The sequence below is a fragment of the Crinia signifera genome, chromosome 3 (assembly GCF_055691185.1).
Source record: "Crinia signifera chromosome 3, ASM5569118v1, whole genome shotgun sequence".
Classification (NCBI taxonomy): Eukaryota; Metazoa; Chordata; class Amphibia; order Anura; family Myobatrachidae; genus Crinia; species Crinia signifera.
Genome location: NC_139219.1, coordinates 36959445 through 36983489, shown reverse-complemented (window position 1 = coordinate 36983489; position 24045 = coordinate 36959445). Strand labels below are relative to the sequence as shown.

General features: G+C 46.0%; 1 protein-coding gene across 2 annotated transcripts in view; it reads left to right on the top strand.

Annotated features, from left to right (window-relative positions):
• Positions 1-24045, top strand: part of PAK5 (p21 (RAC1) activated kinase 5) — a 129687-nt gene that overhangs the window by 62370 nt on the left and 43272 nt on the right. For both annotated transcript variants that reach the window (XM_083175645.1, XM_083175644.1), the window contains one exon: positions 20922-21707. In XM_083175645.1, coding sequence (XP_083031771.1) covers positions 20922-21707 — 786 coding nt within the window. The remainder of the gene's footprint in view (positions 1-20921; positions 21708-24045) is intronic.

Below are 24045 nucleotides of genomic sequence, written 5' to 3'. Positions count from 1 at the left end.
TATACCCAGCCTTATGGGTATTTGACATGACAAATCCCCCCTCCCCCCCCCCATTGTTAACGCCACCCGAAGCGTGGCAAGCGCAGCGAGCTCGCGAGGGGCGGCGTTACGCGTCCTCTGAACTTTTCATACCCCCACTATCCCCGTCGGCGTGGAGTTGATTTTATATAGTGTGGCGAGCGCAGCGAGCCACCGAGCCCGAAGCGTGGCGAGTGGGGACGTGTAATACCTGTGAAGTAATGCGCGTCCCCTCGCGTGGCTCGCTGCGCACGCCACGCTTCAAGCTCAGTGGCTTGCTGCACTCGCCACACTATATAGAATCAGCTCCACAGCCGACGTGGAGAGTGGGGGTATGAAAAGGTCGGAGGGGTCTGGGGGGCCATTTAACATTCATTCCCCCCATGTCAAGGCCGCTGCTGCTGCTGTCCTCCATGGGCCTGAGAAGCATATGATGAGATCCACCAAGCAGAGCTCAGCACAAGCCTCTTAGCCTCTGACCTCTTGTGCAAAGTGTTATGGGACTAGGTCAACTCCCAGTTTTGCGGTGCACACTTGTGCAGTCAGTGTGCTTTGGCTCCCACCATTAATCATTGTCACATTGGCAGATAGGTGAAGCTGCAGCACTACCCCACTCCCATGCACAAAACCATTTTTTTTTTTTTATTAAAATACATGCCAACCACAGGGGGCCTCTAGATAGAGGGGGAGGCCCAGGGTTACTGACCCCCTGTGCCCCCACTATAATCCAGCCCTGAGCTAGAGCAGTGATGGGGAACCTTTGGCCCTCCAGCTGTTGTTGAACTACACATCCCAGCATGCTCTGCATCAGTTTTAGAATGGCCAAATAGTAAAACTGTAGCAGGACATGCTGGGATGTCTAGTTCAACAACAGCTGGAGTGTCAAGGATAGCCATCACTGAGCATGAGCAAGGCTAGCTCAGCAGTAGCTATCAAAGCCATGCATCATGTTCTGCATGCCTGAAACATCGATGGTAAGAACTATCAACGGAACATTATAGCACAGTGGTATACCGTCGATGGTTCTTGGCATCTTTTCTATAGATGGAAACCATGGATGGAAAACATTTCAGTGGCTCTATAACCTAATACACAATCACTAACTACAAAAGTGCTTCTTGATGATATTGGGCTAGAACAGTGGTAGCCAACCTTAGCCCTCGAGAGCTACCAACAGTTCACATTTTCCAGACAACCTAGCTGCTGCACAGCTGCACTCATTAATCACTGACACATTTTAAAAGATCCACAGGTGGAGCTAATTAGCTCACTTGTGATTCTGTGAGGAGACATGGAAAATGTGAACTGTTGGTAGCTCTCGAGGACTAGGGTTGTCAACCCCAGGGCTAGATATTATGGAGCTGATTGAACCATGATAATCTGCAGGTGTGGCAGAGATAGAGGGCAGAGTCCAAACTGAAATGTAAATTATTTGCATTGTAAAAATAAAGCTGTCTAAAGGTGCATACATACAGGCCTATATATCGGACATTCGATTGAACGTCTGATACAGTATATGCACCATCGGCCAGTGTGTATGAGCAATATATCTGTGAATGGCTTAGTTCACATATATATTGCGTTGCTTGTGCACCACAGCCGATACCCGATATATCTAGATATATCAGTGAATTGTGCTATGTGTACATATGATCCGCCAACCACCTGCACAGCCGTGCCGGGAGCCACCGTTGATTGACAGCTTAGTGAGTGGGCACATGCAAGCTGCGCGATGGATCGAGTAGTGTGTTTGGAGAATACGCTGCCCGATCCGTCTGTAGATATTAGATCTATCAGTGTGTACCCAGATTTGTGGGCTACATGCCAAAGCAGCCAGTATCTACCCTGCATGCTACCAATATTAAATGTATTTGCTCTCCCTGATTGTTCCACACACATAGTTACTTTTCTTTTCCCACAGCTCACATCCATATAAGATATTTTACAGGATTCTAGATTAACCCCTTGGGTGATATGCCCGGAATGTTTCCGCTGTCGCAGCAGGCTGTCCCAGAAAGTTTCTGGGCATACCACTAATATGGAATAGGTGCGCGTAAGTGGTGTCCAGGTGTGTACCACTGGCGCACCACCTCTAGAGCCCCCCCTTCCTCACTTCCCCCTCAACCCCCATCACCTCTGCTCCGGTGATCGTACGCCGGTGCTCCCCTGACCCCTGCCGTCAGCCGCCATTCACTTTACAGAAGTGACGTAGGCGGTAGGCTCGGGAATGTTCGGCGGCTTGGGGGGACTGGTGAGTGCTCAGGAGTTCAGGCACCAGAGTCCTCCCGAGCTGCCGCGAACATCACCGAGCCGTGGTCAGTGATGACTTTGGCTGGGGCAGCGGCGGCAGGGGAGGTGAGGGGGGAGCCCTTCCTACGTTCTGGGGTGGGTTTAGCTGGGGCAGGACAAACCTGCCCTGGTAGGTTTGTCCTGCCCCAGCAAAACCCACCACTCAAGGGGTTAATGCCATTAGTTAGCCTGTCTTCATACCATTGAGTTCACTGATGTGGGCCAGATGGGGAAAAGAATTGAAAGATTAGTCAACAATAGTTATTTGAAGGGGTGTGGATTATTAGATAGACAGTGTCTAGATACAGTCAATAGATCGAGGAAATTGCACGCTGCCTAGGCTGCATGCATACCCAAGGAGCGCAGTTGTACTCAGAAAAAAATAACAATAATAATTTTCCTTAATGGAATTATTTATTAAAAAACAATATATAACAATTTATACATAGAATAAAAATTCATTAGAAGTGCACTTCAAACATAGATCAGACAGACAGGACAAACAACATAAGACAAACGGATGCTTGGCATATATGGTAACTAATATGCTTATTTCTCAATACAACACTGACAAGGCAGATTTGTGTGCATAGTTACCAGTCCTGCTCTTTAGATAGAGCTTCAAGCTGCACAGAAATGTCCCCACTCTATGTGTGTGGTTAGGGCTCAGTCCTTCCTCTACTCAGCTGGATATTCTCAGTTGCTGAGGAGGGATGCAGCTGCAGCCAAAGCAGTGTACCCACTTTGCAGACAATTTTTAGCAGCAGTATACAGGGGTCACTTTGCGATATCCTGGCATCAAACACAGCTCCAAAAAACGCGTTTCTCCGCCTCTTAGCAGTCATCAGCGGCTTCCTCAGTTTGTGACAAACTGAGGAAGCCGCTGATGACTGCTAAGAGGCGGAGAAACGCGTTTTTTGGAGCTGTGTTTGATGCCAGGATATCGCAAAGTGACCCCTGTATACTGCTGCTAAAAATTGTCTGCAAAGTGGGTACACTGCTTTGGCTGCAGCTGCATCCCTCCTCAGCAACTGAGAATATCCAGCTGAGTAGAGGAAGGACTGAGCCCTAACCACACACATAGAGTGGGGACATTTCTGTGCAGCTTGAAGCTCTATCTAAAGAGCAGGACTGGTAACTATGCACACAAATCTGCCTTGTCAGTGTTGTATTGAGAAATAAGCATATTAGTTACCATATATGCCAAGCATCCGTTTGTCTTATGTTGTTTGTCCTGTCTGTCTGATCTATGTTTGAAGTGCACTTCTAATGAATTTTTATTCTATGTATAAATTGTTATATATTGTTTTTTAATAAATAATTCCATTAAGGAAAATTATTATTGTTATTTTTTTCTGAGTACAACTGCGCTCCTTGGGTATGCATGCAGCCTAGGCAGCGTGCAATTTCCTCGAATAGCTTTATCTGTATAGAGGCACACAACCTCTGTTTCCAAGGAGCTGCAATAGCCCTCAGAATCTCTTTATAATTTAAAATTTTTATTTGTTACAAGCACATATTCCTTCTATCCTACCAGCGCTCCTAGGTGACCCCAGGGTCACATTCCTCTTCAGTCAATAGATCGACTGCAAAAGGTCATTAGGGTCAACAACAGAGTCAAAATGATGACATGAAAAGGTAGACACGTGAAAATGTCGACACACATTTTTTTTAAAAAATCCCGTGTCAATGTCAACAAAACTGTCGACATGGACCCCCAACCAGTGTAGCATGTGCCCTCGCATGGTGAGCAAAACTTTGCACTCGATGCATATTCTCCATCTGCGAGGTAAAAACAAGTCGATTTAAAAAAAATCATGTTGACCTTGTCATGTACCATTTTTTCATGTAGACCTTATGACCCTTTTGACCTATTGACCCTGTCAATCTATTGGTTGTAGACCTTTTTGGGTAGACCTATTGACTGTCTATCTATACACTATAGATTTATCAAGCGGAACCAATTTAAAGACAATAGAGGAAATGACCCGGCGTAAGAAACCACTACCCGTGGGCACATTACAGTGTGATGCCAATAAGGGCAAATATTTAGGAACAGCAGAAATTAAATCCACAAATGGGTCACCATTTTTCCTCCGAGCTATGTGGTCTTGTCTGGCGTGACGTGGTGCTGCTTGTCCCAATAATGCGTTGCTATAGCAGTTGGTATTGCTATGATCCACTGCTAAACGCGTTTCGCCACCTACAGATACAGCACCATCAGTGGCTTCCTCAGAAGTACTGAGAAAGCTGCTGCTGATTCTGATATACTGTATGTAGTAGGAGAAATCCATTAAGGCTTTGGATCATAACGCTACCAGGTGGTATAGCCCTGAGTCAAGCAGGGTGTGGTCACATCCAAATTTTGTTATGGGGAAATGGTTTGCTGGGGACAGTGAAGACAGGTGATCAAACGGTCTATATGGTAACCATTAAGATTATGGTGCAGGGGGGGGGGGGGGTGTTATATTATTTAGACATTCATGAGGCTGATATGAGAATGGTCATAATGTTGGCTATGTCAACATTCAGCTCATGATTCCACTTGTCGACACTGATGTAGTGTGGACATTGTTAAATATCAACAATGTCTTTCTAGTGTAGATCTTTAACCCTAAACTTATTGGAGGTGTTGACATTATGAAAATGTTGATATTCCTGTGTCGACATTATGCAGATCTTCACAGTAATGATGTTGACATTGTGAATGGTCCCTTAATGACAGGTACATTGCTCATGATATTGCTAGAGTACAATACAGTCATGTCGGTTTAAATGGACGAATGCAGAGCCCCATTATGTGCGGGCGTTCTGGTGTGAATGAATCACCAATGCTTTTTTATCTGTGTCCTCCCACTAACGCAAATCCCAGCATTCCAGCAGAAGCAGGATTAGGGCACAATTACTGGATGTGAACATTAACTGACTGTAGAGATTTCATCTGTGCCTTAGGTGAGAATCAGGATCCCTGCCACACACAGATAAAATACATTATTAATAGGGAGATCTGACTCACAGCACATACCGATGTCTTGCTCAGTGTGTGGGATTGAATGATTCATTTTCAACATTCAAATTGTCATGCTTTTGACTACAAAAGATTTGTAGTGTTAAATGCTACACAATAATGTCATCAACACAGAGCAGTTGTATATACAAGGCAGACATGGGTCATGTAAGAAAGCCAGGCTGGTAGAGTACATTTGGCCGTACTTGGCTAGAGATAAGTCAGTCTCCTGTGGCTCATAGTACTAGGCGCTAATTAGAGTTGCATACAAGTACACACTACAGGCCCGATTCAGAGATGGACGCAACGCCGATGTTCCACAAAACTGAGTTGCATCTCTGCCAAGGGACGCTAAGCCACCCGCATATTATAAAGATACCCCCACAAAATGATTGGCAGGAGTTGACCATTCGAGAATGTTTAATGGTGTTAAAGGGGAGTGGTTGTTAAAAAAGAAGGCATGTCATGAGCATTTTTGGTGCGTGTATCTGAGGTCAGCTGCGAGACCTAGCATACAAAAACATGACATTTGCGTAGCCACTTCTGCAGTCATTCTGCGTAGGCATAGACCTACTCGAGCAGACGATGCAGAGCCGGCGCTACTCAATGAGCAGAGTAGGCAGTGCAGGAGGCGCCAGGCAGGAGAGGCGCTCTCCTTGCTCTGCATTCTCCGATGATGTCCTGAAAGGCAACGGTGTTGGCCGCTAGAAGCTCCTCCCACCCCCTGTCACTGCATCAGCGGGTTATGCGTGACTTAGGAGGCAGGGCTACACAGGTCCAGGACTTTTGTTTGTCAGAGGGAGAGGAGGAGATCGGGCCAGCCAGAATTTGTTTAGGTGAGCGGAGGGACAGTGAGTGAGTGAAAGTGTGTATGTTTATTATATGTATATGGGGTGCTACTATTGTGGGCATTATGGGAATAAGGAGCGCTACTACTGTGGGCATTTTGTGTGTAAGTGACGCTACTGCTATGGGCATTATGTGTGTAAGCTACCCTACTACTGCGGGCATTATGTGTGTATGCAGCACTATTAATGTGGCCATTATGTGTGTACGTGGTGCTACTACTGTGGCAATTTTGTGTGTAGGTGGTGCTACTGCTGGGGGCATTATGTGTGTAAGGCAATATATGTGTGGCGCTACTACTGGGAGCATTATGGGGGTTATTCTAGTTCACTCTTTCTCACAAAATCCTTTTTAAGGCCCCCATACATTAGTCCGACTTGTCCTAAGGACAAGTCGGACCTGATTTCCCCCTGCAGCTCCCCGGGAGGGGGACACACGATTTGGCACTTGATGTGCCAAGTTTTGTAAATGATACATCGCATGCGATGTATCATTTGCAACTCCCGGGGAGCTGCAATGTGGAGCGAGCAGGGGGGCCGGGGACATCGAGTTGGCGGGCGGGGGATGCTGCAAGGCGGCTGGGGGGACGGACGCACGCTGCTAGTAGTGCGGACGCTGCGGGGGACACAGGCGGCAGTAACATAGAGCCGGGCGGGGGGAGCCAGGAGCTGTCAGTACTGAAAAAAAGAAAAGCCCATACAATGAATGGGCAGCCTGTGATTGGCTGAGCGCTCTCTCAGCCAATTGCTGACAGGCTGAGAGAGCGCTCAGCCAATCACAGGCTGCCCATTCATTGTATGGGCTTTTTTTTTTTTCAGTGCACACAGCTGCCGGCTCCCCCCGCCCGGCTCTATGTCACTGCCGCCTATGTCCCCTGCAGCGTCCGCACTACTAGCGGCGTGTCCCCCCCTACCCGGACGGAGCATGACAGCTCCCTGCTCCGGCTCCCCCTGCCGCCCCCCTCCCTCGCCGGCGTCTCCCGCCCCCCTCCCTCGCCGGCGTCCTCAGAGTCCTCACGGCTGCACATAAGATTTATCTTATGTGCAGCCGGTCCGACGTCCCGACTCTGACCCGATGCGCACGGGACCGCGCATCGGGTCGGACCGGGTGTCAAAACCTGCGATTTGGTCTGATTTCACTGCCCGATCCATCTGGATCGGGTGAAATCGGGGCCAAATCGCGTAGTGTATGGCGGCCTTTAGATGGACAAAACCATGTGCACTGCAGGTGGGGCAGATGTAACATGTACAGAGAGAATTCGATTTAGGTGGGGTTTTACTTCAAAGTGAGATCTATATTGCAGTGTAGAAATAAAGCATCCAGTATTTACCCTGCACAGAAACAAAATAACACACCCAAATCTAATTCTCTCTGCACATTTTACATCTGCCCCTCTGCAGTGCACATGGTTTTGTCCATCTAAGAAGGATTTTGTCAGAAAGAGTGGACTATAATAAGGCCCTATGTGTGTATGTAGTGCTACTACTGCAGGAATTATGTATAAGAGATGCTGGTACTTGTGAGTTATCCGGGCGTCCGATTTTAAAATCGGGTCGGATCGGGACATCGCATCGCATCGCATGCGACCATCGGATGCGATGCGATGCGATGCGATGACCCGATTTTTCCATAGGAATCAATGTTAAAATGGACTGAGTCCATTTTAACATGGAATTCAATGGGAAAAAGGGGTCCTTTTCATACCCCTACTATCCAAGTGGGCATGGAGTTGGATATAAACCTGTGGCGAGCGTAGCGAGCCACCGAGCCCGAAGCGTGGCGAGCGTAGCGAGCCCCGCGAGGGGACACGGAATACCGTCCCCTCGCGGGGCTCGCTTCGCTCGCCACGCTTCGGGCTCGGTGGCTCGCTACGCTCGCCACAGGTTTATATCCAACTCCATGCCCACTTGGATAGTAGGGGTATGAAAAGGACCCCTTTTTCCATAGGAATCATTTTAACATTGATTCCTATGGAAAAATCGGGTCATCGCATCCGATGGTCGGATGCGATGCGATGCGATATCGTATCGCATCGCATCGGATTGTATGCCTTAACTTAAGGCATACAATCAAAAAATCGGGAGCCCGGATAACTCACAAGTACCGAGATGCTACTACAGTGGGCATTAAATTCATAAGCGAGGTTGCTACTGGGGGCATAATGTGTATAAGGGGTGCTGCTACTGAGGTTATTATGTGTATAAGTGACGCTGCTACTGGAAGCATCATATTTATAATGGACGCTGTTATTGGGGGCATTATTCAGATCGCAGTACAAATTTGTTCTCAAAATGGGCAAAACCATACCAAAGTCATACTAAGTACCATACAAAATACCATACCAAGTCACCAGGGAGTCGATGTTGGTTGGGCAGATGTAACATGTGCAGAGAGAGTTAAATTTGGGTGGGGTGTGTTGAAACTGAAATCTAAATTGCAGTGTCAAAATAATGCAGCCAGTATTTACCCTGCACAGAAACAAAATAACTCACACAAATCTAACTCTCTCTGCACATGTTAAATCTGCCCAACCAACATCGACTCCCTGGTGACTTAGATTAGTGGCGCCCTGCTCCGTGATCAGGACGGGCAGCTGACATCCGTTGACGTCAGCTGCCCACCCACAGAAGCCAGGTGACCACCCCCATTCGCATCGGGATGCCCAGCATTTTCCTGGGCGCACCCAGCGTTTTTGTATGTACGGCCAGGAAAACGCTGCTGCCTGCCTCCTGTATGCCCACGCTGCCAGCGCCTCAGAGACTATTCAAGTGTCCGAGGGTGCCGGCAGAGAAGATCATGCACAGATCTTCTACATCGGTCCCCATTGCGAATTCGCAACGGGCAGAACCGGATAGAGTCAGGGCCAAAGTCTCGTACCCAATACAGATAGAACAGTGGACAATGGGAATACATCTGACTTTCTTCTGATGTTCTATTTTGAATAATGTCTAATGCATTGTAGATAAGCATGATTCTAATTACATGTTTCTGGTGTTGTTATGGCAACACTAAATTTAAAAACTGCTGTGTAGAGTGGTAAATTACACGCTGCAAGTACGCCTGGCATCTTTGTTTAGCTTTTTTATACAGTATGTAATATTGGTTTTGTTCACTGGACAACATGAAAAAGCTGCTTATGATTAGCATTACTCATATTGATCAGCACAAAACAATGATTAGAATGGGGATCTGACACCAGAGTATAGATCTGACCACGTTACACTCACCCCGGTGGATAGAATGTTCTATACTTGGTAAATATCACTAAAGGTGCGTACAAACGGGGCAATATGTCGCTGGCAATATATCGCTAGCAATATATTGCTCGGCAATCATATTGCTCAGTGTCCCGTTTTCATCTGCGACCAGAGATGGTCGCAGATGAAAATGTCGCACTATCGGGAGAAGAGGCAGGGGAAGTTGCTGGTCGGAGGAGCATGCACCTCCGACCAGCGACCATTCAGGGGCTGAAAACGTGAGCGCGCACCTGGCGATTTATCGCTGGTGCACACTCCAATCGCTGGCAATACGGTCGTTCAGCGACCGTTTTGCCAGCGATAAATGACCGTGTGTGCACAGCTTTAGTTGTGGCAAGATTTATCATAGCTTCTAAAAGGGAATATACTCTTAACCATTCTGTGAAGTTATGTGATTTTTAACTTTTCAGTTAAAGAGACTGATTCAGAAGAGCGCAGTGTCCATCGCTGCCGCGTCATTGTATGTATCGGATATGTGAAGATTTGCAAATGCCACAGTCACCGGGATTTGTACCGAAATGCATTGTATCAGATCCGCAGCTTGCACACATAAAGACCACCATCACAAGCACCAGAATGTCCATCTAAATTAAGATAGAGGGCCGGAACGAGAGCGTATGAGGATGCAGACGCTGACTATGACACACATCCGAAATAGTAGCGTTTTGTCTGCATTTTAGTGGACTCCTTTTACCGCCCAAGATGGAAAAAGTCGCCCGGCGCTACAGAGTCACACGGAGTTTACGCTTCGTGTGACTATCTATTGAGAGACAATCTGATTGGTTGCCCACACCAACATCCCATCTGAAATAGCACACCCATCCTAGTAAATAAACACCCATAACTGTACACGGGTCGAGTCTCCCGTATCCGGAGATCTCGTATCCAAAATATTCCAAAAAACGTGTCTTTTTTAGAATAATTTGGATTTTTTTTTTGTTCCCCCCCCCACCCCTTTTTTCATACTTACCAAGTCCCCCTATGTCCACAGTGGCCTTTGGGATCTTCTTCAGCGGTCCCAGGAGTGCATAGCACGGGCTCGCCGGTGATGTCACCGGCGCGCCTGCAAACTCGCGCAGTGCACCCCTGGGACCGCTGAAGAAGATCCTGAAAGCCACTGGGGGACCATCGGGGGGATCAGGTAAGTACCTGTATGTTAAGAAAATATATTCCAAAGACCGGAAAAATCCCTTATCTGAAATACTCGTGGTCCCAAACATTTCGGATAAGGGATACTCAACCTGTAGTACATAAACCCCCATATGTCAGCTACAATGTAGTTGAAGTAAAGTAAGCTTTTTTTTTTTTTTTTCAAGTAACCAATTCTCTGCCACACCGCACTGGAGGGGCATATGAGACCACCTGCACAGTTTCCCAATATTCGGAAAACTGCGCGCATGCAGGACCCATTCTGCAGGACCTGTGCTCTCATTGCTATAATGCAATCGCCTTTGTCTTACAGCATATACAATCCTTACTGAATCAGAAAAGAAAGAACAAGGTGGTGGAGCGCTTAAAAAATCACACTTAGATCAACTGGGTATCACATAAATTCGTAGAAAATATTTAATATGCAATATTGTGCACAATAAAAAACACTAATAGAACAATAAAATTACTGCGGACCCTGGAATAGTGGAAGTTACACTTGTTCCTATATGTGCTCCTTATAATTAAGTATAGACATATTACCCCTTGGATGTATTCCGTTTGGTGGTATCGGAGTGTCCAATATTTACTGCTGAAGTCCCTTTATAATTTGCCTGGAGATGTTAGATAAGTAGGCCTTTTGAAATTGCCAGGTGGGTCTCCAAGAATTGAGCAGATGATGGTATCCCCCTAAATTGTAATCCGTTTTAGATGGTAACAGGGTGTCCAATAGTACTGCTGAAGTCCCTTATAATTTGCCTGGAGATGTTACGCAGGTGAACCTGAAGATTACCAGGTGGGTCTCCAAAATTTGAGCAGATGATGGTGTCCCTGGAAATAGGAGTCCAATTTGGTGGTTTGGAATAGGGGGGGTCCAATGGGGTGGCAGGAGCTGGTTCAAGTGGAATAATAAGCAGAGTCCAGAGTCCAACAGTGGGTAAAAACCGGTTTTTACCCACTGTTGGACTCTGGACTCTGCTTATTATTCCACTTGAACCAGCTCCTGCCACCCCATTGGACCCCCCCTATTCCAAACCACCAAATTGGACTCCTATTTCCAGGGACACCATCATCTGCTCAAATTTTGGATACGAGTAGCCACAACTTCATTTGATTTTAAAATATACTCCTTATAGTGGTTACTCCGAGTTCCTTCAAATTGCCTAGGTAGTATATCTGCCATTCCATTGCAGTAGCCAGGACTATGGACCTTATTCTGGTTGATTCGCTCGGATGAACCTAAGCCCGCCTTGCAAATGGTGGCGCACCGCTGGCCCACCATTGGCAAAGCGGGTTCCTTCGCACTGGCTGCAAATGGATGTTTTCATAAACATCCACTTGCAGCGTGCAGGGGAACACCCGCATCATTCGATGTTCACTGACCATCGAATGAGAACGGCCGCCGCCCCCTGCCCGCAGTCCTGGGTGCATGCACCCAGTGATCCGTGTATACGCAGTGGGTGCACTCACCCTGCATATGCACATGTGCAGAAATGCGCATGCACAGTAACAAAACATTGGTCCCCGTGCGAATGAAAGGCATTTGCGAACGGACCTGAATAAGGTCCTATATGTGCCAATACAGTTATAACTAGTAACAGGCAATGGGGACCTGGCTTGGCGTGAATTCAGTCCTTTGACAGATATCATGTCTTTCAAGCTTAGATAGATTAGATTAGATACGTCTTTATTGTCAATTAGGGTGATAAAACTCAGTTTAGCATCCATCCAAATACATACATATAATAAAATACAAAATGATCCACAGACAATTTACAATAAAACTTAAATCCCATTAACCCCCCCCCCCCCATGACCCAAATTAGCATTTAATTCTAAAATAGGCCTAGGAAAGAAACTATTCCTCATCCTACTGGTCCTACTCCTCAGGCAACTAAACCGTCTACCCGAAGGCAGTAATACTAACAACCCATTGGCCGGGTGGGTTCCATCTTTTAAGTTATTATGCGCCCTACGCAGACAACGCTTTCTCTGAATGTCATCAGCAGAAGGGAGAGTAGTACCCATTATCCGTTGGGCCAGTTTAATTACCAGTGAAAGTAGTACAGTATATACTTTCATAGGATGTATTCATTGTTCAAAGCGGACCTCAAAGACCACAGTTCTTGGCCTCCTTTGCTGTAATTCTGGGTGCAGGCAGCAATCAGCACAAGTGCGTGAGATCGAGTTTGGAATCATTTGGTCTACAGCATGATGGTCGACAGTCATTAGGTCGACACCATTAGGTTGACATGGGTCTAGGTCGACATGGGTCTAGGTCGAAAGGTCATTAGTTCGACAGGCCGTTAGTTCGACAGGTCATTAGTTCGACAATGTTTAGGTCGACAGTCAAAAGGTCGACATGGGGTTTTTCAAAGTTTTTTTACCTGAATGTCAACACAGTCGACATGGACACAGTTTAAAGTGCACCATATCCCCTTGCATCGCTCGCTGTGCTCGGCACAATATTTTATTCTCCACCACGCCCTAGTGGATGGTAGGGCATGAAATACCGAGGAGGTGGGGGTGTACACCCTGCGCTTAATTACCACACATCTAAAGTATTAATAATTCAGATACAGTATATGTGAAATAAAAAAGTTTTTATTTATAAATTTTAACAGAGTTTTAAAAGAAAAATGGTTCAATTTACATTATGATTGTTAAGAATATATATATATATAAAAATGTGTAAAACTTAATGGCGTTATTAATATAGTAAAAACAAATGTTTATCTAGTACCAGTACACATACACAGAACGGACTGGGGGTCACAGGACAAACATGTAAAGTCCAGTACCGGTAGTGTCCAGCGAAAACTGTGTATGGTCCTTGTTTTTGGAAAGTGTTCTTGGTATACCTTGTTCCAAGGTGCAGGGGGTCTGCCGGCAGACTTACCCGTCACTGCCGTGTTGCGCAAACGGCTGAGGCGGGAACTTCACTTACATCGACTAGTTTCGCCGGTGGGCTTCTTCAGGATGTTGTGTGTAGTTCTGTCCCCTGCAGTATGGAGTTTAAGTACACTTGCACGTTCCTTAATTGGTTCGGGAACGCCCCTTAGTGGGCGTCGGAAAGTCTTTTGTTTCATTGGTAGCTGGTGTGCTGATCTCCGTGCATTCCGCTTTCCTCGCTTGTGGAGGTGCTTCTTTTTCTCCTCTTTCCTTTGTTGTATGACGGATGTGTTGTTTTTTGGATAGCCCCTTGTCTGTAATCGGGTGGGGGATTCGTGTATACCTGGTCTAAAAAATGGTCCAGGTATTCTTCTGCTGGGTCTTCCTCAATTTCTGAGTCTGATATTCTACAAGCTATGTCTTGCAGTTGTATCCTATTCATCAAGGTGTTAGCTGATGTGTTGTATTCTTCCTTTTCATGGTCTTTCACTCCTTTGTTAAAGCTGTCAATCAGTGTTCTTTCTTTTTGATATGTTTCTTTTTTCTTCTCTTTTTGTGTATGGGGAGGATTCCTTGTTCTTTCTTCTCGGATTCAGGGGGTACCTTTGTTCCCTTTTCTGTCGGTATGGGCTTGGGTTGTTTCTGCTCCTTGTTTCTGTTCTGGGTTGGTATCTTGTATTACCCTTATCTTCTCTCCGTGGTGGACCGTACTCCCTTCTTTTTTCTCTTCTGTCCATTCTCTCTGTTTGCCAGTTTCTATAATCTTTCTTATAGTCCTCTATATCCCTTCTAAATTTCTTCCTCTTTTGCTCGATGACTTCTTTTTCGGTTCTTTTGAGTTTATTTTTTGTTAGTGTATCAAGTCTTTTGAAGTCCTCATGATTTTTTAGAGGTTGGATTTTTCTATGGATCTCTTCCATTTCTTGGGCCATCATCCTCATGGATTCCTCTCTGTCCTCTGATTAATTTCATTAGGGTACTTGAGCATATGTCCAATGTGGTGTTCCATTTCTTCAGGAATTCTTCATTATTTGAATGGAAGGTCGGTTTCTTTATGATTCTAAGGCCTCTAGGGATCATCCTTTGTTCCAAATACTTGTTCAGTGTGGTGCTTTCCCACCACTGCTTTATTTCAAGTGTCTCCAATTTTTCCAATCTCAGGTATAGTGAACAGAAGTTCTCTGCAGAGGTTGGCCTATCTGCTGACGGTATATATCCTGTGATATTTGGGAAAGTCTCGAGTTGTTTGAACCTCTCTTCTCTGCTCAATGCCATGTTTTTGTTCTGTGGGTTTATTTGTCACAGGCTGAGCTGAATGGTTCCCTCGGTATTCTTTTGTGGTTGTCTGTGTGGGGGTGGGGTATTCAAGTCCGAAAATTGAGGATTTCTTCCCCCGGTGGTGTAATGTCTTTAAGTTGAACTTTCTTGTTGTTGGACAGGCTGCTCTGTATAATACTGGGTTACTTGTAGTGTACCCCCACACCCCGCAGCTATTGCCTTCACACGTGGAATGTGGCGCTGTTTTCTCCCCTCTACCAACCCCAGGGCATGAAATACCGCCTGTCGGCACATGTCGGCTCGAAAAACAGGGAAAAACCCCATGTCGACCTTTTGTCTGTCAACCTAGACAATGTCGAACTAATGACCGTTCGACCTAGAACCATGTCGACCTTTTCCTATGTCGACCCAGACCCATGTTGATCTTTTCCCATGTCGGCCTAATGACTGTCGATCATCAGGCTGTAGACCAAGTGACCGCATCCCGTGAAATCTGATTGTTACTTTGTGTTTCTGACAATATAACCTCAACCGCAGTGTCGGAGGGATCCGCATACAAGTAAGAGCTCGTGTAGATACAATGTACCAACACCAGAGCACTTTAGAAGCCTGGGTTTAAGCTTCAGATGGTTTCTTGGTCAATCTAAATAATACCGCTTTGGGTTACAGTAGGAATTGGATGCACAATCTTAGATGAACCTATTAGCAAGCTGTCTAAAATAATCTCTGATCCCCCGGGAAGTGTTGTGTGCACATCTGGGGCCTCTGGCCATTCTTCATTAGCTGAGCTTTAACAGGGTCCAAATGAATTCCCTTATCATCCACATACTAGATTCCTTAAGAGTAATAGGTTGCACATGTCCATAATGAATAGAAGTCCCAATATGCAGGGGTAACGTACAGAAATCCGGCAGTACCATGCTTACACCAATGACTAAATTGCAGGGAAATTGGACTGAACCCTTTGCATGACTCAATATCCCAGTAAGCACTTATTACCCTGTAAATCTAGCTGGAGCGGTCTACAGTACAATACCGATATAGCCAGCCTCATAGGGAATGCATTGTGCAATCAGGGGTACAACTATTCACACCCTGGCCAACAATGGGCCTGATTAAGACCGTTTGGAACCCAGCGAGCAGATAGCCGCCGATCGCACTCCCCCCACCCCTGTGCACGGCTCATATGCCTTCACAGAAGTTTACACAGGGCGAAAATCATTCACCATAAAATTATTTTTCCCCTGCTCCCAGCACTGAGTGCAAGGACTCACTTGGTGCTGTGAAGGCCGTGGGGAGAAGGTGGCCACTGATGATGTCAGCGTCCCTCCCTCGCAACTGATGGGGAACACCTGCCGGTGGCACTCCCCCAAACACCGCAGGGTGCAAGCAGCAAGCAAAGGCTAGCCTTGCCTTGCTGCCTTCAGTCAGACGGCTTGTGCATTCGCACTGTGTACAGTACCATGCACATGCGCAGCTGTTCAATAATCGATCACCATCCCCCCCCCCCCAATGTGTATGCATGTGCATTTCCATCGCTGCACAGATGAATCTGGCTACATCTGTATGTAGCACTTAATCTCAATCATCAATCTCCTGTAGACTATAAGCTTGCGAGCAGGGCCCTCTTCCCACAGTGTAGGCCTGTAAATACCCAGCTTCACTTTATTTCCGTGTTCCCACCTGCCATATTCCATCCAACCTCATCTGAAGAAAACATGATCCTTGGCATAAGGGTGAGGATCGCAGCTTACCGAGTACCAGAGATGCCACCTGTCCGAGAGCCTGCCCTCCCCCCCCCCCCCCCCCCACCACCGATTCACCTCGTTAACATGCGCCGTCCATCGAATGATTTCTTCTGCGCTGGGACGAAGATGGGGCAGGCGGCTGACATGCTGTGATGTCAGCCGCCCACCCACGTACCCATGGGAACACCAAGTGTTTCCATGGGGATGACCATAAAATGCTGGGCGTTCCCCAGATCCTTGTGAAAAGCTTGGCGACTATACAAGTCACCGAAGCCGTTCCCAAAGGGGACCTGCACATGCGCGTACTATCCCATGCGCATGGCCCCAAACATCAGTACAGGGCCAAATCAATCCATCTCCACTTTAGAACAAATGTCCCTTGTATCAGGTAGGGATCAGGCCCACCTTAAATGGATCTGTTCCATAGGTAGGAGGGCAAGTAATTGAGCCGAAAGATACTGCAAAAGCCCCTCTCCAGGCAAAATGTTCATGTAGCTTAATACTACTGTATGGGGGTCATGCTGGTCTGGTTGCTCCATTGCGAATTCCCAAAGGGGACTGATGTTGACAGGTCTGCCCTTGGAGACTTGCATAGTCTCTGAGTGAGGGAGGGGGGGGGGCATGGGGCGTTCGCATGGGAACACCCTGCTGGTCGACAGTCAAAAGGTCGGCACCTAATAAAGGTTGACATGATCAACATGGTCAAAATGTCAACACAAGGAAGCATTTCATATGCAGATACAGTAATTGTCACCCACAGTATATAGGCATGCTGCATATCATTTTAATCAGCAGAAGCTGCTTGTACAAATATATGTTCTATTAAGCTTTATTGTTGTAACAGGAAAAAAGTCTGATGTGAATGACAAATACTCTCTGCAAAATGCTGCACTATATAGATAACTATTATTAAATAAAGCTACAGTCTTTCTGTTTCTGGAAATGAACACGTAACGCAGGGTTGCCGACTTTCAAATGCTCCTCTCCGGGAGAAGCCCGGAGAGGAGACTTTCATTACACGATCGGGGGGCGCGGCTTGACTGTGACGTCATTAAGTCCCGCCCCATTATGGGAAATAGTCTAAATCAATGGCACTCCACGAGTGGGTCATTTTAGCTCCGCCTCCTCCTCTGAATCCCGCGGATTGTGGCATTTAAATGCCGCGATCGGGGGGGCTCAGTGGGGGTCCCCCTGATTCCGGGAGGGTTGCCCACCCTTCCGGGGGGCCAGGAGGGGACCCGATTTTCGGGAGACTCCCGGTAATTCCGGGAGGGTCGGCAACCCTGGCATAATGCACATACATTTTACATGACACTTTAATTGACTGCAGACTCACTATTATCTCAGATAACCAGAGACGAGTTTTGAGATTCACTTAACAGGACTAAAATCAAGAAAGGAACCATTTCCCTGCTACCGAATGCAGCCGATTACAATATTAATAATAAAAAAAACATAGCAGATGTTTTTATTTACCCTGTAAGAATGTATGTAGTCGGGAACTGAGTAACATTACATGTAAGGGCGTATAAGGGCAAACTGATAATTACCTACTTCATTATTGTCAGAGTTAATTCAGTGTGTGGGAAGTGATGCAGTTTTTCATCTGCTGTGGGAAGCAGACAGCTGTTTTCACAGCTAGATCCATTATAGCTTATCACTGGAGGACAGGCCGGCACTGGCGCACCATGAAATATGGCTCCTGTCAGGGCTGCTCCGCACCACTCTGGGATGTGCACAGGAAACCGGAGGAATAACAGAAGCAGCAAACACCATTAAACCGCTTCATTTAAATAGACTGCGTTTTATGCCATTGGTTACATTTAAAAATAATATATTTGTTAGAAGCCATATTTAACATGATTGAAACCTCATTAATTATTATTATTATTATTATTATTATTATCATCATCATCTTATTTACATTAGCTTTGAAAGTGTCCTTATGACTTGCAGTAGATTTGACTGGTGCACAGATACTGTCGCACATTAACCCTTTGAGTGCCAACATCTCTGTGAAGAGAAGTTCAAAATGTCCGCAAAAAAAAGAATGCCGGCGTCGCTCACATTTGTTATATCAATTCAAATAAAAAATGTTGTGTAAAAAAAGATTATGTTTCCTATATAAGGTGAGCATTACAGGCCATTATGATGTTTGCTTGGCAATTTTCACACCTATTTTGACAAATTCGCTTGGCACTCAAATGGTTAAGAAGAAATGCAGCAATACATATGGGAAAATATACACATTTTGACTATTCTTGAATGCCCAACTTTCAACGTTTCATCATCTCCTTAAACTTGCGACTCACAGCGGACCACACTATTTATTTATTTATTAACCGTTTCTTATATAGCGTAGCAAATTCTGTTTTACAGCTTAACAATTGGACGTAGGTAGGGTGGCCAATCCCGGGACCGGGATCGGCGGGATCCCGGGATTTGGCCTCAAAAAGTCTGGGATTTCAATCCTGGGATTGGAGTATCCAATCCTGGGATTTCGGGATTAGACTGTGTATGCGCAGTCTAATGCTGGGCAGCGTTTGAGCACCCAACTGTTCCCGAATCCCGACCCTGGCATGCTGCCTGCGTAGCGTGACAGTGGAGGTCACGTTGCGCAGGTCACACCGTCACCGCCCACTCTGATGCAGCCTGTACCCACCCCCTTCCACTGTCCTCCGCCCGCCCGACTTTTCTTCTCCGCCCACCCGCCTGCCTCTTCTCCTCTGCCTGCTGTCTTCTAAGGAGGAGGTTCACATGCCGGGAGGCACCGTGCACCTCCAAACCCACTCCCGGCCGCCCCCCCTCCTAATGTAAATAAATGTGCGGGTCGGCGTGTGTGGGTATGTGTATAGGGCATGCCTATAGGGATGCCAATCCCGGGAATCCCGGGATTGAGCATTTTTCAATCCCGGGATTGAAAAAATGCCCCGGGATTGGCATCCCTAGACGCAGGTAAAACGAAACTGGGTGATATCAAACACAGGTAGGAAGGAAGGCTCTGCTCGTAAGGTTACAGTCTATAGAGAAATAGGCCTTAATACGTAAGGATACAGTATGTGCTATCTATTGCATTATTGTTCAACAGATTGCAAGGGTTCTAGGTGGATTGCTTGATATCAGGGTCAGAAGGATGAAAAACTGAAGAAAGGGAAAATATGTGGAGGATGTGTGTGAACTGTACAGTGGGGATATACTAATTGGATAGGAAAGTTGAAGGTTTGGAGACTGGGGGGGCAGATTTATTAAGCTTGGAGAAGAGATAAACTGGAGATAAAGTGGAGAAAAGGTAAAAGGAGATAAAGCACCAGCCAATCAACTCCCAACTGTCTTTTTCAAACACAGCTGATTGGCTGTGCTTTATCTCCTTTTACCTTTTCTCCGCTTTATCTCCAGTTTATCTCTTCTCCAAGCTTAATAAATCTGCCCCCCAGAGAGTCTTATTGCGCATTGTAGGGCATTTCATCCCGTAGGGTGGGTGCAGCCAGAAGAAAGTCCTGCAATCATGCATTGGAGTGAGTAATGAGTGTGGATGAGAGACGTAGATCTTGAGAAGAGCGGATAGGACGGGTTGAGAGATACTTTGAGATGAGAAGAGATGTACATTGCAGTAGTTTGGTAATGGCCATATGTGTGAGTAAAAGTATTTTTCATTGAATATGGTAACCAAATGAAGAGATGGGCAGATGAACTTCTGCAAGGAAAATTAGCCTCACGGTTGCATTCAGAATGGATTGTCCCCATGAAATCGCAGACAGGCTGAATGTTTTCACTGACTCTTATTTCCGGAGGGGAGAAAAACCATCAAATGATTTCTCTCCTTCGGCCGCATGCGAGGAGATGTTCTCGTACGCATCCCCTAGCGAGGGGATGCAGACAGGTCTGAATGAGGCCCCAAGTTATGATTACAACTATTGTAAAGCGGAACAGAATATGCTGCGCTATATAAGAAAATGTTAATAATAAATATAGTTGTGCAGTCATTGAGGTTAGAAAAGGCCATGGACCTGGACCTGGACAGCTGAGGCGAGCAGCACCCCCACTTATGCAGCTGATGTCTGATTACTTACATTGCCGGTCATTGCTTGGTGCCACATTCCCCATTAAAAGTGAATTTGTCCATGGCAGTCTCTGGAGAACTGAGTTCTAAGACCGAACGAGTTAACGGGCTTCCCTGCTCAATACGGACTGTGGCTGCAATCATTGTGGTGTAGAGAAATCAATAAAGATGCCCTTAGCAGTCCGCTTATGCCCATCATTTTATAGAATGTTTTTTAATAAATGTTAGCTAGAAGCTGATTGGCTAGTATAGGCAACTTGTCCACAAGTCCGTTATTTTAGAGACTCGGGGCATCTTCATTGCTCATATCATGAGGTTTTTTTTTATATTTAAATAGACATTATTAACTTATATTTTTATTCTCTTTCCTTCCTTAGACTATTGTTCGAGGCAGTAAACCCCCACAAGACTGCTCCATCAATGGCCTGCTGGAAGACTTTGACAATATCTCTGTAACTCGCTCAAATTCCCTTCGAAAAGAAAGTCCACCCACCCCACGTCAGGGACATTCAAACCATTCAAAGAGCTACCCAGAGGAAAATGGCTTCTTCACCTTCTCCCACTACAGCTGCGAAGCTGAGATCCCAAGAAGTAGCATCCCCGAGCGATACAAGGAAAGGAGCTTGAGTGCCGAGGAGGCTGAAGGCTACTATAGGGCATGCAAGCCAACCAGGCACAACGGGCATCCGGTTAAAATGAGATCTTATGAAGCCTACTTTCCTGAAGTTAAAAACGTGAAGGCCGACCTGTTGAGTTATCCGTCAGAGTACCATCCACAGTTGGAAGCCAAGAGTAAATCTGTGGATCAGTGTGGACTGCCGTGGGACTTGCACAGAGTCACTGCTACATCTCTCCAGGACTACAGGGACTACTTCCAACCTTCTATTACAGGGACCGTCATGATGAGTGAGGGCTCGAAGGAAAGACTTGAATATAGCGAATGGGGAGATGGCCTTTCCAAGGACGATTATGATAAGAGGCCAAAGTCATCATACGTAACGCAAACGAGTCCTCAACCAGCCATAAGACAACGGTCTAAGTCAGGATCAGGCCTTCAAGAACCGGTCATACCTTACGGAGCACTGAAAACGAACCAGCAAGGGCACTCGTTTGCTTCATACACCTACCCGCGGTTGTCGGAAACCGCAGCGTGCATTCCAAAGGTAATACAATATCTACGTTACTATCTAAACTATAGTGTAGTCAGAGTATTTTAACGTCGTCCACAGTGTTTGCAAGTTAATTTATAGTGTAACTATATAAATGTATCATGTGACAAAGTTTATACATGTTGCCATGATCTACGGTTTACGGTCTTAGAAAACACAACTGTCCCGTTTTGGGACATTACCGCGTCCCTCCCGGGGCCAGCAGTGTCCCTCAGCGGGGGTGGGGGCAGTTGGGAGTCGCCCCTGTGACTAAACGCTGCAGCCTGACAGGCTGGGGACATAGCCAGCAGCTCCCAGAGCCGCTAGCCATGCCCCCACAGAGACGAAAATGGGGTGTGGTCTTCCTGCAATAGGCCACACCCCTTAATCGTGATGTCACGCCCCCAACATTTCAGTCCCTCCTCCCTCGGGCTGAATGTTGGGAGGTATGGGTCTGTTTTATGGGTGTGTTACAGGAGTGTCGTGGGTGTGTCTAGGAATGCTACTTCCGCACAGCTGAACAACCACTGCTTCAGAGGCCATGTTCAGTTGGATTACTGGAGAGTAACTAAAGTAGATCCTAGGCTACTGCAAATATCGATGGTGTGATGGTTTTTATAAAACTCCATCCCAATTGCACAGACCACAGAGCCTGTCATGGAGCACAAAGAGAAGGCTGAGGTCGGCATTTGCATATTTTCGCAGTCGCTACTGAGAGAGCCGCTGCGTTACCGACCATCTTGAAAAAGTATTTACAGTATTTGAATAATCCCATTTATTAAATTTAAATGGATATCGTATATATATTTACTGGGGATATTTAGAACAATCTGTTAAACCATTTATTCAATCAAAACCAGTGGCCTGTGTATAATGGTTGCAGTGTGTATTGTGCACTCAGGTTTAGGGGGGGGGGGGGCACTGCACCCATTTCTTCAGAAACTATCTCCAGGGCTCCGCATTTGCTGTGCAGCCCTGCAAAATCAATGGGAAGATGGCGCCGTGGCCATATGCCTTGCATTTTGCGCATGCGTTGTAGGGGAATTGCCTTGGAAATGTGTCGGAGGCTATGCTGCTGACTATAGAGAGAGGAGGGGGCATGGATGGGGACTGTACATGGGCCCTCCTCTTTATGCCCTTGATCTATACATAGTCAAATCATACCTCGAACTGCCCCGATTTTCACGGGACTATCCCTTTTTTTAGGACTGACCCACCCAGGGCTGGCACTGTGCGCATGTGCATAGCATCTAATCACTGCTATTGAAGGGAGATGGGGCATGGGCAGCAACTCTCTGGCTGGCCATGCCACCACAGCAGCAACATAGGAGCGTGGCTTCATGTACATGGATATCCACAAAGCCACACCCCTTCTCCAAGGCCACGCCCCTTTTGGTGCACATGCGGTAGAGTCACGCACAGAGTGACGATTCGGGGGGGGGGGGGCTCTAGAATGTTGGGAGGTACTATATATATTTTTTTTCTAATAAAGGTTTTTTGGTTCTGCATTTTTCCACTTATACCACTGAATAGACATTTCTGACATCTCAGTGGTTGCCAGTTTTAATTATTGGTTTGTTCCTTTTTTTTTGGCGGGGGGGTTGGCATGAACAGAAGGAAGAAAAATAAGATATAAATAGTTTGACACAAGTTCTATATCCAGATTATTGTGATAATTATATGTATCTTTGTTCTTGCTGAATATATATATGTTAGATTCATCATGATAGCGAGCTATATGTTAAGCATTCTATAAATACTATAATCATGACACTTATATATTCATTATCACAGTCGTTTGCCGCACATTGTTATTATCCATACAATATAAATGAGAACAGTACTAGATATCTGTTCTGCGTAAACTGCTTGTGAGTGTAGTGGGTCCCCCAAGGTCCTTCAAGGTTTGTGTGTCAAGTATTTGTAGAAATATGGCAGCGGTGATGGTACACCGGTATTTTGCCGCTGAAGTAAAGAAGCACACCAGTACTATTGGCACATATATGTGTCCTAATTCCATATTTTTTTATACTGTGGTGCTAAGTATTATTCATGCTAAAGTTGGGTACACTGCTGGGTTCCGGTGGGAACAAAAGTCATGTTCTGTAATATATGGGAGCAAATAACAATTGGCCATTCAGTCAAGTTGGTTAAATACATTTGATTTAATTGATTTATCTGAATAATCGTTTTTTTTTTTGTCCATTTTCCAGGGTTTGTAAGCAAATAATTTATTGTCATTTGCTCCCAAACATTACCAGATTCTTGTTCATACCAGACAGATTGGACAGATAAACTGAGGCGCATGACGATCTTTCCATATGTTGACCATCGTCATGTCGAGCTATCACTT